The sequence below is a fragment of the Neolamprologus multifasciatus genome, chromosome 16, assembly GCF_963576455.1.
Source record: "Neolamprologus multifasciatus chromosome 16, fNeoMul1.2, whole genome shotgun sequence".
Taxonomy (NCBI): domain Eukaryota; kingdom Metazoa; phylum Chordata; class Actinopteri; order Cichliformes; family Cichlidae; genus Neolamprologus; species Neolamprologus multifasciatus.
The window spans coordinates 19717740-19731164 of NC_140454.1; the positions used below are offsets into that span (position 1 = coordinate 19717740).

General features: G+C 40.1%; 3 protein-coding genes across 5 annotated transcripts in view; 2 read left to right on the plus strand and 1 right to left on the minus strand.

Annotated features, from left to right (window-relative positions):
- The first annotated feature begins 741 nt into the window (after positions 1–741).
- LOC146500721 (ATP synthase F(1) complex catalytic subunit beta, mitochondrial-like) lies at positions 742–4607 on the plus strand. The gene is made up of 10 exons (XM_085135514.1): positions 742–906; positions 1415–1588; positions 1669–1843; positions 2027–2148; positions 2247–2431; positions 3303–3461; positions 3549–3671; positions 3755–3967; positions 4061–4262; positions 4359–4607. The coding sequence occupies exons 1-10, from the start codon at positions 801–803 to the stop codon at positions 4454–4456; spliced, it is 1557 nt and encodes a 518-aa protein (XP_084991640.1). The 5' UTR covers positions 742–800; the 3' UTR covers positions 4457–4607.
- LOC146500722 (coiled-coil domain-containing protein 89) lies at positions 3969–9630 on the minus strand. 3 transcript variants are annotated; one of them, XM_085135516.1, is made up of 8 exons: positions 9447–9630; positions 6297–6769; positions 6020–6150; positions 5818–5954; positions 5640–5716; positions 4902–5001; positions 4725–4818; positions 3969–4222 (listed from the first exon to the last, which is right to left on the minus strand). In XM_085135516.1, exons 1-7 carry the CDS (start codon positions 9486–9488, stop codon positions 4732–4734), a joined length of 1047 nt encoding a protein of 348 aa, XP_084991642.1. In that variant the 5' UTR covers positions 9489–9630; the 3' UTR covers positions 3969–4222; positions 4725–4731. The 3 variants fall into 3 exon arrangements, with proteins under 3 accessions (XP_084991642.1, XP_084991643.1, XP_084991641.1); XM_085135517.1 differs by lacking the exon at positions 9447–9630 and adding an exon at positions 7904–8085 and having other exon boundaries at positions 4929–5001; XM_085135515.1 differs by lacking the exon at positions 9447–9630 and adding an exon at positions 7904–8083.
- The window catches only part of lrp2a (low density lipoprotein receptor-related protein 2a), a 53110-nt gene continuing 48513 nt past the window's right edge, over positions 8829–13425 (plus strand). Inside the window, 1 exon segment of the mRNA XM_085135511.1 lies at positions 8829–9015. Within this exon segment, the coding sequence (XP_084991637.1) occupies positions 8946–9015 (70 nt within the window). The 5' untranslated portion in view covers positions 8829–8945.

Genomic DNA, 13425 nt, shown 5'->3' on the forward strand with positions numbered 1-13425 from the left:
GCATTACTACTACAGTATCTCTTGCAAAATACACTATCCCAACCTATGTATGCAAGCACAATCTGACCTGAAGAGTTGTAGGGGCCATCTTCGCCTTCATTTGATAGGCAAAGACAGACATAAAGGCAGGGTGAAAAAGAATGACATGCAGGAAATCACCATGATCCCAAGACGCTGCAGCTTTTCAGCATTCGGTTTATCCACTTAACCAAGCGAGCAACAGCAGTCCCCCAACAGATAAGATTTGAGGTGTTCCTTCGTACTCATCTCATCATGAATTTTCACAAAATGCTGAATTTATCTAATTTATTAACATGTAATTTTATTACACAAGTTAAATTTAATGGATAGTTTATACAAATAACCTTTTCCTTGATGAATTGTTTGAATAAATAAACCTTTGATTTGATATGTTTCAGTTGCACTTCATTCAAAATTATTGCTTCAATATTATTATAATTAATGCTTGAGAGGGTGAAGAATCATTTTTGTGAGTGAAGCTGACAAACTAACTTGAAGCCATAATCAGCATTCCTGAGCCTTTTTTTATTTATAGTTAACCCCAATTAATAAATACATAAATAAAAAAATAAATAAAAAAATCCAGTCCAAACCTTTCAGTTGGAGTAGTTGGCCTGTGAGGGCGAATTCCCTTTACCTGTTGGAAATGTCGGCTCTGCCCTCTAGCGGTGTATGAAGGCATAAAATCAACTCATACCGCACATGCTCAGACAGGCCCGGTTCAGCGGTTAAAGATCTGCCATAAGCAGAGTGCGCCGTCACCTTCAGCCATCTTAACCATGTTGGGTGCCTTGGGACGGTGCTGCAGCGGGGCTCTGCAGGCTCTGAAGCCTGGTTTCAGCTCTCTGAAGACAATCCCCGGGAGAAATGCGGCTCTCTATTCCAGTAAGTAAAGTTTAAAACTGTGGCCCACTGTCAGCATTATGTGTCGCTTGTTACTACAGCCAGTAGATGCGAACCCGGCGGAACAGGCCTGTACCATTAAGGCTCCATTCATTGAGGATCAGTGGGTATTTTAGCCAAACAGAGGCCAAACAAATATTAGCGAACCAGTTATTTAGGCATGTTTTTGCTTCAGGTATTTGTCTTTACTCCAGATATGTTTTACTTCGCTGTCTTCCATTAATGACCTTCGTAAGCGGGTCATTGTTTTGCCACAGATCCTGTGCTCTCGCTGTTCCAAAGTTTTAGTTAGTCTGTGTGCTTCAGTTACAACAGAATACGGAAGTGCATTTAAGAAAATCTAAAAATGTGTCAGTATTTTATAGTTAATCTGCCTGCCCTCTAGATGTACTTCAGTTCACTTGCATAGGTTCATTTAGTATGCACGGTCTCTCTGTGAAGCATGAACTGTTGCTGTCATGTGCTGCCATTCCTTTCACTGTCCTTTCAGGCAGGGGTTATGCTGCCCCAGCTGCTCAGGCTTCGCTGGCCAATGGCCGGATAGTAGCTGTGATTGGTGCTGTGGTGGATGTCCAGTTTGATGAGGGCCTGCCTCCCATTCTCAATGCCCTGGAGGTGGCAGGCCGCGAGAGTCGGCTGGTGCTGGAGGTGGCACAGCATCTGGGTGAGTGCGCTGAAATGAGCCAGCTGAACGCTCCAGAGTGAATATTTGTCCTTAATGTCTTTCTTTGTGCATTCATTCAGGTGAAAACACAGTCAGAACCATCGCCATGGACGGTACTGAGGGTCTGGTCCGTGGTCAGAAGGTTCTCGACACTGGAGCTCCCATTCGAATTCCCGTGGGCCCCGAGACCTTGGGCAGGATTATGAATGTCATCGGAGAACCCATTGATGAGAGGGGTCCAATTAGTACAAAGCAGTGAGTATTGAAAGGATTTAAACTTTCCCACTCTCTGTGAATATCTCAGCTTGTGTCTGTTTTACTCAAATAAGAATTAAAATGTGTCTTTACTATTAATGGGTTTGACAGATGAGAAAGCACACATGGCACCTGTCTTATTCAATTGTAAGCATGTTTACAATAACAAACATTACTTGGCAGGACTGCTCCTATTCATGCTGAAGCCCCTGAGTTCACTGACATGAGTGTGGAGCAGGAGATCCTGGTGACTGGCATCAAAGTGGTAGATCTGCTGGCACCCTACGCCAAGGGTGGAAAGATCGGTTTGTTGATTTTTTTTATTTTTTTTTAAATCCACATTTATTTTTTCACACAAGAATTCCTTGTTAATTTATTATTGTGTATGTGTCATTCCTTAAAGGTCTGTTTGGCGGTGCTGGTGTTGGAAAGACTGTGTTGATTATGGAGCTGATCAACAATGTGGCGAAAGCTCACGGTGGTTACTCTGTGTTTGCTGGAGTGGGCGAGAGAACCCGCGAAGGAAATGACTTGTACCATGAGATGATTGAGTCTGGTGTCATTAACCTGAAGGACACGACCTCAAAGGTCAGAGCCTTTTAACAAGTTAGCTGTTAAAACATACGTAGTCATTGTATTGAGGTTTCTGGGCGTGCAGATCTCTGTTGATCTCTCCTGGACTGCAAATACCACGGCGTTGGTAAAAAAGGCCCAGCAGCGTCTCCATTTTTTGAGAGTTCTCAGGAGGAACAACCTGGAGGAGAGGCTGCTGGTGACATTCTATAGAGCCACCATAGAGAGCATCCTAACGTACGGCATAACAACGTGGTATGCAGGGTGCTCAGTTGCAGACAGGAAAGGACTGCAGGGGGTCATCAACACAGCCCAGAAGATCACTGGCTGCCCTCTGCCCAGCCTGGAGGCCATTGCGAACTCCCGATACCTCAGCAGAGCTGGCAATATCATTAAGGACTACTCTCACCCCAGTAATCAACTGTTTGAACTATTACCGTCAGGCCGACGGTACAGGTCACATAAAACCAGGACAAACAGATTCAGGGATAGCTTCTTGCCCAGAGCTATCACCATAGTAAATAAGCACAAAACAATTAAACCTGCTTAACCATACTTGCCATTGTCACTATACTATGCTGCTATTCATACTATCATTATATTATGCTGCTATCCTGTATATATTGTACTTATTTATTGTCTGAGCACTACAGTTGTTTTATTGTACTTTTTATATTTTACATTTATATTTATTTTGCTTTTTGCACCAAGGGAGTGGCACTCCAATTTCGTTGTACTTTGTACAATGACAATAAAGGCTATTCTATTCTATTCTATTCTATTCTATTCTATTCTATTCTATTCTATTGTAGCAGTAAAAATTTGGTTTTTAGCTCTGCTGTTGGATTTCAGTTAAGTTTCCTGGGACTCTTGTGTTGTGTTTCAGGTGGCACTAGTGTACGGTCAGATGAACGAGCCTCCAGGTGCTCGTGCGAGAGTTGCCCTGACCGGTTTGACTGTTGCAGAATACTTCCGCGATCAGGAGGGACAGGACGTGCTCCTCTTTATTGACAACATCTTTAGGTTTACCCAGGCTGGATCAGAGGTTTGAAATGGAATAAATAACAAATACTTCTTGTTAGACCTAATAGTTATGTTCTCTCACTTTAATATTTATATCCTTATCCTCCAGGTGTCTGCTCTGTTGGGTCGTATCCCTTCTGCCGTGGGTTACCAGCCAACACTGGCCACTGATATGGGTACAATGCAGGAGAGAATCACCACCACTAAGAAAGGCTCCATCACCTCAGTACAAGTAAGAAGTCCCAGGATGCTAATCCTAATTACATGTCAGTATGCTCTTGTTTTCTGGTTTATTTAAACTGATTTGTGTTGCAGGCTATTTATGTGCCTGCTGATGACTTGACTGACCCCGCTCCAGCTACCACTTTTGCTCACTTGGATGCGACAACTGTGCTGTCCCGCGCTATCGCCGAGCTTGGTATCTATCCTGCTGTGGATCCCTTAGATTCAACTTCCCGCATCATGGACCCCAATATTGTTGGTTCTGAACACTACGATGTTGCCCGTGGTGTGCAGAAAATTCTTCAGGTAAGCTGTATGCCATTACAATTTATTAATAACAAACAATCAATACAAAAGGCAAAAACTAATGACTGTTTCTTTCTTTCTTTTTTTCTGTAGGACTATAAGTCATTACAGGACATCATTGCTATCCTTGGTATGGATGAATTGTCTGAGGAGGACAAGTTAACTGTAGCACGTGCCCGCAAGATCCAGCGTTTCCTGTCTCAGCCCTTCCAGGTAGCTGAAGTCTTTACCGGTCATTTGGGCAAGCTGGTCCCTCTGAAGGAAACAATCAAAGGCTTTAAGAGCATTCTAGGAGGTAAAGTGCACCACTGATATAAAAACATTTTTAAATGGCATCAACTTGATGTGCTTTTTATAGTAATGGTTATTGTTGGGTTTTTTTCTCTTCAAGGTGAATATGATGCCTTGCCAGAACAGGCTTTCTACATGGTGGGCCCCATTGAAGAAGTAGTCCAAAAGGCTGAGAAACTGGCCGAGGAACATGCGTAAACGATATCTTTCTGAGGCCGGAAAGTTTTAAGATGAACATTTGTACAGTGTAATTTCTATTTGAGGAACTTCTAACGCGTCATGCTAAGTATGTTTGTTGTGGTTCCATTTCTCTGGAAGATTAAATAAAAAAAAAAAAAGAAAAAGTAAATTGTGTTGTATCCATGGCTTCTTTTCTTCTTTTTTTCACCCTTCCCTCAAAATTGTCCACAAACACGCATACTTGTTCACAATAAATAAAAACCATCATATTGATTAGAAAACATACCAGATGTTTAGCCAGTTATGTGGCGCAGCTTTCTATTCAGCTCCCTTTCCTGTGTGAGGAGGCTGTCACTGTGTTCCTTGAAGGCGTCGAAATCCTGTGAAAATGAAACATTTGGAACATGTTCTCAGCCTCATTTGGGCGACCATGAAGTTTTGCAGACCGCCTATTTCAATGCACCTCTTTTAGCTTCTCGAACTTTCTCACAGATTGATCAAGAACAGACTGGAGGGACTTCACTCTTGCATCTTTGTTAACGGCTTCTACTTCACGTGCAAATCTGAAAGTCGAGAACAAACGTAAGATCGCTCTCATCGCTCCCATTTGTGCTTCAGTCTTTCTGTGTGTGATCCTGGAAATAAATCTTAGTATGCCATGTTGAAGGATGTCGCAATTCCTAGTGTGTTAAGAAGACAGAGGCTCGCTTACAGAAGTTAAAATGAAGGGTGCACAGAACTATGTTTACCTTCAGTGTATAAAAGAGGTGAAGCACACAACTGGAATAGACAAATCACAGAGGAAGGAGTCCCTAAACTAATTGTCTGTATTTATAACTTGTTTCAGTTATTTAAGATGATCAAACCTTCTGGCCTTCACTGTCACTGTGATTAAGAAAGGTAGATATACCTTGTCATGTTGTAAATTAAAAGAATCGATCAATATAAAAGAATAGCATGAGCGCTGCAACACTGGAGATCATAAAGTCTTAGTCCTGCAGTGCTGTAAGTAGCATAACAAAATTTATAGTGCAGATGTTAAACATTCTCATTTGACACTTTAAAGTGATGGCTTGAGGCAAAACTGTGATAATTCTCTAGTGAGAAGGGCTAAGACACGAGGACAGGAGTAGAGGAGAAAATAAGAAAGTCAGTTAAACTTTAAAGTCTTACAGCAATGTAACGTAAGCACTGTTAGTACCTCTCCAATGCCTCCAGTCGCACTTTCTTCTCTTCTTTGCATTTTGTCTCCAGGTTCTGGATTTCCTCCTGTTTCTCCTGCATTTAAGAGCAGTTTGTATGTTAATGAAGCCATTCATTCATTCATGAGCATTTGTGTGTGTTTATTAGTTAGAACAATGCTGGTTTTTTTTATTAACCTGTATCACTTTGCCTCTTTCCATAGAAAGACACAAAAACTTGTCCTTCTCCTTCATGAGATTTGTTATTCTTTCTCTCATTTTGATTTCATTCAAAGCTCGCTGTTCTTCAGCCTCTTGTAGCTGCAGCTTCAGTTCTGTTTGCAGAAAGAAAGACATTATTTTGTAAACTGTAGAGATAGACCTATAGTTTTCTACGCACCTTTGCAGTTGTCCACAGCCTCTTTGTGCTGCTGGTGTGCATCCTGTAGCTCATCGATTAGTGATGTTTCCCTGGCTATATGCACATTTTCTTGTCCCAGGAGTTCCATCTGGCATCCAGCTAATTTCTCCCTTAAGTTTTAGTGTAAAATAATTCAAAGGAAATTAACAACTACATATTTAATGATTTTTGTTACTGTTCAATAATTCTTGTTTTTCAAAAGTCTGAGATTGAATCTCATTAGATTCAAGCATTAGAGTTAATTAGAGTTAATTACCGATATTCCTTTCTCTTGTGTGCATATTTCTCTATCAGCAGTTTAACTTCTTCCTCCAGTTTTTGCACTAACACTTGGCTGTCATGTAACCTCTGTGAGAAAAGCGATTCATTCTCTGACTGCAGCTTTTCGTTTTCGAGTTTTAACCGGCTGTTATCGTTTTTATACTCCTCCATGAAAGCAATAATTGCTTGATTGTTGGCAGCTAAATCCATAAATCTTTTCTCCAGTATCTTTGATTTGTTCCTTTCCTCTTCCAGTTCTTTCTGACAGCGTGCCACTTGGTCCTCATGCTCTGCATTGATTTTCTGCAGGGCTTGATATCGGAGAAACACCTCGTCGGCTCTGTTTTTCAGAATGCAGATCAAACTTGACTGCTCATCTACTCTGGACCTCAACATCTTTTCCTCTGTTAGATCCTCCGCGGGAAGACTTTGAAGTTTCCCAGGTGACTTCTGAATGCAGTCCATATGCTGTGAACAAAGGAAAGAAACCTAATGTTAAAACATGGCAATAACTTCTCTCACACCAATCTGACAAGGCAGGCAGCTGTCCATCCTGAGCCTGTGTATTTAGCCGTGTAGACATGGTTAAGTCAACCTTCTCCTTAGTTAAAACTCAGCATCAAAATGGGGACGAAAAGCAATTTAAGTATTTTAAGTAGTTCAATTCATGATTCAGCAATTTAAGTAGTTCAAATAACCAGATGACTTGTGGAAAAGCATCTCTGAATGCAGAGCATATTAAAACATTGAAGCAGATTGTCTACAACAGCAGAAGACCATTTTAAATGGGGACAAGTCAGCTGGTGAGTGTATTTAACTCAGGGATGTCAAAGTCATTTTACATCGTTGGCCACAAACAGCCCATTTTGATCTCAGCCAGTGAAACTCCAGTTTTAGTCAATGTAAAAAGAAATTTACTACACATTTAATCAATGCGATTTCTTAATACAAGACAAAGAAGAGAAATTTCAACAGTATGTCTCAGTTTTCTACTACGATATATAAATGCTGCGTAGTAATTGAAAGAAATCTGTCAGCATGACTCTTTGGGCTTCAATTGTAAGAAGTAAATGTATAAAATTACAGTCTATAAGATAATTACTTTGGTGTTATGTGAATGGCCATGGGATGAGATATTTAGAATAAGGCAAAGTTGTAAAAGCCATCTAATAATATTGGAGCCTTCGCCGGGCTGATTCTGGACCCGGGCCTTACGTTTGACAACCCTGGTCTATTAACTATAGCGGTTAAATGTACTAAGTACAGTGCTATTGTTGTGGAGCAATCGTACAATTGCTCATAATTTTCTTTAAGTACACTATTGGGCTAAATGTACTTCTGCGACTAAACACTTTTAGGTAATTAACGGTTTTAGATACTCTGCGCATCTTAAAAGATCGCTAGCTTATACTTTTTATGTTACCCATCTCTTATTATTCTTTTTAGCATGTTTCCAGTTTATTCACACACTTAGCTCATTTAAATTTATTCCTCATTTAAAGCATTTAAGTAATACAGCAGTACTTAAAGTTAAGAATTGTCGAGAAACTAAACTTAGTATTAGTTTGAACTAACTTTTTTGTTTTGCTTTTTTAAACACACCTTCACCTCGCTGCCCTCCATCTTCATGTTTTCCTCTGCATTGCTCTGTGAAACTGCCATGTCGAGTTCATATAATACAGATTTTCAGTCACATTTTTTCCGTACCTAACTTCCACTTTTCGTTGAAAATATCTTTTAAAAGTCTCGGCAGTTTCGGTTGCGCCGTCGCTAATGGCAACCATCTTTGAACCGCCCTTTCTTCTGTTTTATCGAGTCCCACTATTCGGCCGCATGAGGGCGATGTTGAGCTTATTATTGGCCGCCAACTTGGTTAACAATAGGTTTTCTTTCTTTAAAAAAAAAAAAAAAAAAAAAAAAAAAAAAAAAAAATATATATATATATATATATATATATATATATATATATATATATATATATATATTATTATTATTATTATTTTAGTAGTAGCAGTTCATATTTTTTTATTTTTACTTTTGATGATTGTATTTTTCCGTGGCGCTAAATTTATATATTTTTATTTTAGGGAGATCATTACACCATAATTCCGTTAGTTTACCATTAGATAATCTAATAATCGTTTGACCTCCTTTTGCAAAGCACCGTTACAAAGACTCTTAACAAAGTGCATATTTGTCGTCATATGTGCCAGAAACATGGTCCTTGCTCGGGCTCTAACCAACCATACTGGGATTAAGCTCTCTGCCTGGGCCTTCTTGGACGCCCTAGAAGGCCTTGTTGTAGTTGCATGCTTTTTTATTTAGTCGCCCACTCTTTATTTTCCCCCCCAAGAACCAGTAGGCACCCATTTCAATCCCTAAATCAAAGTGATAGCCCGCTGAGAGTGAAAAATCACTGGCACTGGGACGAGTCGGACCTTACTCGGCATTATGCAGATTCCAGAGCCCAGAGGGATTTATCGTGAGGGCCGAGGCTGGGTTGGGGGAGCGGCTGTCCCGGCCTTTGTGCACGCCCCTTTTCATCAACTAGCGGGCCAAGAAAGACAGAGGAAAGCAACAGCATCCCAGCCCCAGTCCTTACAGCTCCTCCATCTGCACAGCGGAGCTGGACGGACCAGCCAGGATGTGGAGAGCACTGCTACTTAAACTCCTTTTTGTCCTTATATGCTGTGTTACATGGCACCACTCTGAAGGTAAGTACTGTGATTTCTTTAAACTTTTTTTTCTCTGTCCACACAGGATGTTAGCTGAATGACTCATTGAGGAACTGCATAACTGTTGCGCTGCAGTGCACTTGTTGCACATAGGAAAAAATATGAGAAAACTAAAAATCAATCATATTTGATGGAATTTAAAGAGCAAAAGAAGGTGGAAATACTATTGTTAATGATTCAGAAGCCTTTGGTTTAGTGCCTGCACTCAGGATGATACTGTATTTTTATTTATTTATTTAAATTTAGCCACCAGGTAAAGTAATTCTGTCTGTGGCACTAAATGCTTTTCCACATAGTATTACTTTAAAGGTTGAGCACAAAGCCTTCCTCACACCGATTGGAAGTTATCTTGAAGAACTTTTGCCTGAGCTTTACTGTTGCTAGGTAACAGAAAAGAGCATGTGACTTACAGGCAATCTGCGAGGACTGTGGGCCACTGGTACAAATCTCATTCAGTGGAGCAGATTTTACGCTGCAAACCCACCGATTCGGCTCAGATTCCAGCTTTATTTTCTAATGCAAGAGAGAGAGAGAGACACACACACACACACACAGACACAGACACACACACACATGAAAAAAGCTCACACACTGCTCTTTATACGTGACAGTCTCATGCTTGTCTGTTGTGTTAGGAACACGGCTAAGATCTTACTTCTCAAATTGTAATCTGCTTTCTTTTTGCTCAACCCTTAGTATGTAAGCTCCTTACTGTGAATCAAGCAACTAATTACAGTGCAGCTGCTGCAGAAAGGAATCATTTCTAACCAAGAGAGAAACAGTTTCAAGTTTTTTTTGTTTTTTAAATAAACCTAAAGTGAAGCCAATGCTACAGCTTTTTATTTACTGTTATGAAATATCCTAGACCTATTTCCTCACTGGCTAAAAGGCAGAAAATCGGGCCAGTCTATGTAAATAACCCAACAAAAAACAAAGACAATATAATTGTACCGTATAACTGAGACTGTAGCATTTTTAAAAAATCGCTTGGCATTTCCTTTGAATCTTGGCAGTTGCATGCAACTTGAAAATGAATTTTGCTGATGACAGCTGAAGGGCACAAAATGATGACTTGAGAAAAACAGCAGACGTCCAGCACACTTAGTCAGCTTGTGTATGTCGATCATTAGCTTGAATTAGTTGACTGCTTAAATATTATTTATTTATCTTTAACCTGAATTTATGAATGACCACTCCGTGTTAAACCATATTGCTGGACATTGCCTCCCTGGCTTCCCTGGTCTGCTTTGTCACTTAGAATATAAGATTGGTGATAGCTTGTTTTACTGTGAGGGGGGCAGGGTACTTTCTAATCTCTTCCTGATCCTCCACAAAAATCCTTTAGTTTGATAACTGTTTCTTCCAGGACCTTCTGGAAAACATTATCCAGGCCTTGAGCTTGATACTACTACTGAATGCTTACACTGGCATTAATAGCTAACGTGACTGTTTGAGAAGATTTCATGGTGCTGGTTTATTAACTATTATCTGCCATTTCTGCTGTTTTGGATGTGTTTTGTCAGCAAGTTGAGCTGTTATCTCCAATTATCATTTACCAGGGAATCTTAATAGCCTATTAGGCGCATAGTGCAAACTTTAAAAGCCCTATAAATGCTTTTATTTAAATATACTAACATACGACATACAAATTGGAAGACGTAGATTACAGACTGAAACCTATTTTTAGTTCCAGTCTGTAATGACGTCAATAAAAATGTTTTCCTTCTTGTTGAAACTTTTCGAGACTTTTCAAGCTCAGCCAGCACGTGCACCTTAAACCTTGTGCCTGTGGCCAAGTGTCTTTCCGGTGTAGGAGCCTAAGTCTGCATGCAACAGTAACACTGCGGGAGAAACTGGAGCACAGTTGACACAAATTGAGAGCAAATCCTTTTGGTAGCTCCCCCGTTAAAGTCCACGTTAAAGACACCAAGGATGAAGTTTAGCCTCCAGCCAGCTGCTTCGTGAGCTGTGACACACTGCGTAGAGGAGAAGTAAGATGTCCAGTAGCTGTGTTATTGGGTTGTGACAACTTAATTTATGATTCCTTTCACTTACTGTTTTGTTGGTCCATGCATCAAAAAGCTGAGCATTCCTCGATTCCAACCAGACCAAGGCTTTATTCCTCGCCCTATTTATGCTTTCCTTTTGTTCACATGCTACTGCCAAAGCTGCCTCGTTTTTTGTTTTTTTTTTTCGACGTTTTTGAGTGTAGCACTAAGAGCCAAAGTCACTTGTTTGGCAATTGACTGCATTCTGCTGCATTGATTTCCATATGAAATGGGCAGCAGCACTTCGCTCTGACAGCATTTCATGCTGCCAGCAGACGTTTTCTCAACTTTTCTCCGCTCACATCCATTGAGTGCAGAGGGCTGCACCAAAACAAGACGGCACTGATGAAAGCGTGAAGACTTCTTTTGACATACCCCATGTGACAAGAAAGAGATGTTTCACAACAGCAGTGGACAGACAAGTTTTTTTCTTTTTGTCAGAAGGTGGCATATAGTGTGTTCTACTCTGGTTCTGCAGCTTGTAAGGCTTACTTTCCTCTACTTTTTTTTAGAATGACACTTCAGAGTTAGGAGTTGCTCACACCTCTGTTGTGCCATTGTAATTTCACAGAGGAATTTAAGGCGTTTGGGGGGCTTCATTCGGAGGAAAATTCCTCTCGTGCGCTTCTTTGTCAGGCGTTCTTATCCTCATCCTCAGACAGAGCAGTGCTCTTTCCTGTTGTGGGTTTAAGTTGCTAATTAGAAAAGACAAAGCCAGAAGGAAGGGGAAAGGAAAACAACAACATTACAGAAAAGCCTCAGCTAAAACTCTCATTAGAAAACACTAATCATCACCGCCCCCCCCCCCCCCCCCACACACACACTCACTTAAAAAAAGCATTCTTAATAAGACCTTTGCTTTGTCCTTTCTTAATTTTGACTGACTTTCTCAGTTTAACAACATAATTTAAGGATTTGGAAAAATGTTCTATTGTGAATGTAAGAAGAAACCTAACACAAGATAGTGCTGTTAAAGGTTCAGCATCAGTGCACGGTATCTGTCACCATTCCCAGAAGTAATGCTGTCAGGAAACACTGGCTGCATTTGAAAGCATCCAGTAGATTGGTTTCTTCCTGGCATACTGGCCTTTAAGGTGTCACTGTGTGCATTTATAGCTTCTATACACCTCTAGATTTATTTCAGTGGTAGAAGAAGTACTCCAAATACTTCTCTCTTTAAGTAAATAAGGAGAAATACATAAATGTTAAAAGTGTGAAGTGAAGCATCATGTCACAATAAAAATCGTCACCTTAAAGTGTACTTACTTACAAATCACGATTATATTCTTATTTAAGTCTTAATGAAACATTTTTTCTGGAAAAATCACTTTTTAAAAACTTCTTTTAGATGTTTACATTGATAGGTTTGCGTCCAGTTTCACAGTCAGTAGCAATAAATATATTTTTGTTATTATTTGTCATTCCTTTTTTCTCTTTTTGAAACTCCTAGTTGTCCTGCACAGACAACACTTCTTTTCATCAGCGTATATATGCTGTTTTTGTTTAATAGATTTAGTCTTTTTGCTACTTGTGTCCTGCATCCAACGCTTCTTCCATGCTATAGTTGAAACCTCTAGGATCATTGACTTGTAACAACGACCTCCTTTGAGCAAGTTTGTGAGCAATTTTATCATTAGTAAACTGAGCAGGAAAAAAGGTTTGCTTCCTGGATAGCTGCTGGCAGAGTTAAAAATGTGGCCCTTTTTTTTGTTGAGTTGGTTGTAAAGCAGTTAATTGGAGACAAGAAGGCAACCTACACAGCTATTTTAGTGCAGAAGCACTGGCAGTGACCACACAACTGCTTTAGAAGCAATCTATCATTAAAACAGTCCATAACTCAAAGCAATGATAAACTCTTGGCGCTAAATATAGTCTGTGTTTCCTTTAAATAGCATTTAGTACCATCACTCAACTGCCCGCTGGCTTTTCTGACCTTGCAGACACATTTTCACTCAGCTAAAGCTGAATTGCACCATAAAAATGTTTCCTTGTGGCCAAAACCATTATTGTGAAATTGTAAAGGCATGATATAGGTTACTAAAGCCCTAGATTTTAGATAAAAACTCTCGATTTTTAAAAATTCTCAAGAAGGTATTTGATCAAGGGGGAACGTTGTTTTCAAAATGCTGAATAAGACAGAACAGAGACAGACCCCCAACCCTGAGCATGCACCACCAATCACCACCTCACACTTCCTCTCATAAAGAATTTGGGTTGAAATGGCTGCGGTACCACCCAGTACCAGTATTTATTCTAATTACATTTCTGACTGGACAGGAAAAGCATGCACCATAAATCAGGCTGTCAAAGAGCCCATCAGAATTGCACATTCCTATTTGAA

Excerpts from the sequence above, each read along its gene's own strand:
- LOC146500721 (XM_085135514.1), top strand. The coding sequence starts at position 801 with ATGTTGGGTGCCTTGGGACGGTGCTGCAGCGGGGCTCTGCAGGCTCTG. Across the intron at positions 1,844-2,026 it reads GGTCCAATTAGTACAAAGCA|GACTGCTCCTATTCATGCTG; the intron begins GTGAGTATTGAA and ends ATTACTTGGCAG. Across the intron at positions 3,462-3,548 it reads TTACCCAGGCTGGATCAGAG|GTGTCTGCTCTGTTGGGTCG; the intron begins GTTTGAAATGGA and ends CTTATCCTCCAG.
- LOC146500722 (XM_085135515.1), bottom strand. The coding sequence starts at position 7,963 with ATGGCAGTTTCACAGAGCAATGCAGAGGAAAACATGAAGATGGAGGGC. Across the intron at positions 6,770-7,903 it reads TGGAGGGCAGCGAGGTGAAG|CATATGGACTGCATTCAGAA; the intron begins GTGTGTTTAAAA and ends CTTTGTTCACAG. Across the intron at positions 6,151-6,296 it reads CACAAGAGAAAGGAATATCG|GGAGAAATTAGCTGGATGCC; the intron begins GTAATTAACTCT and ends CTAAAACTTAAG.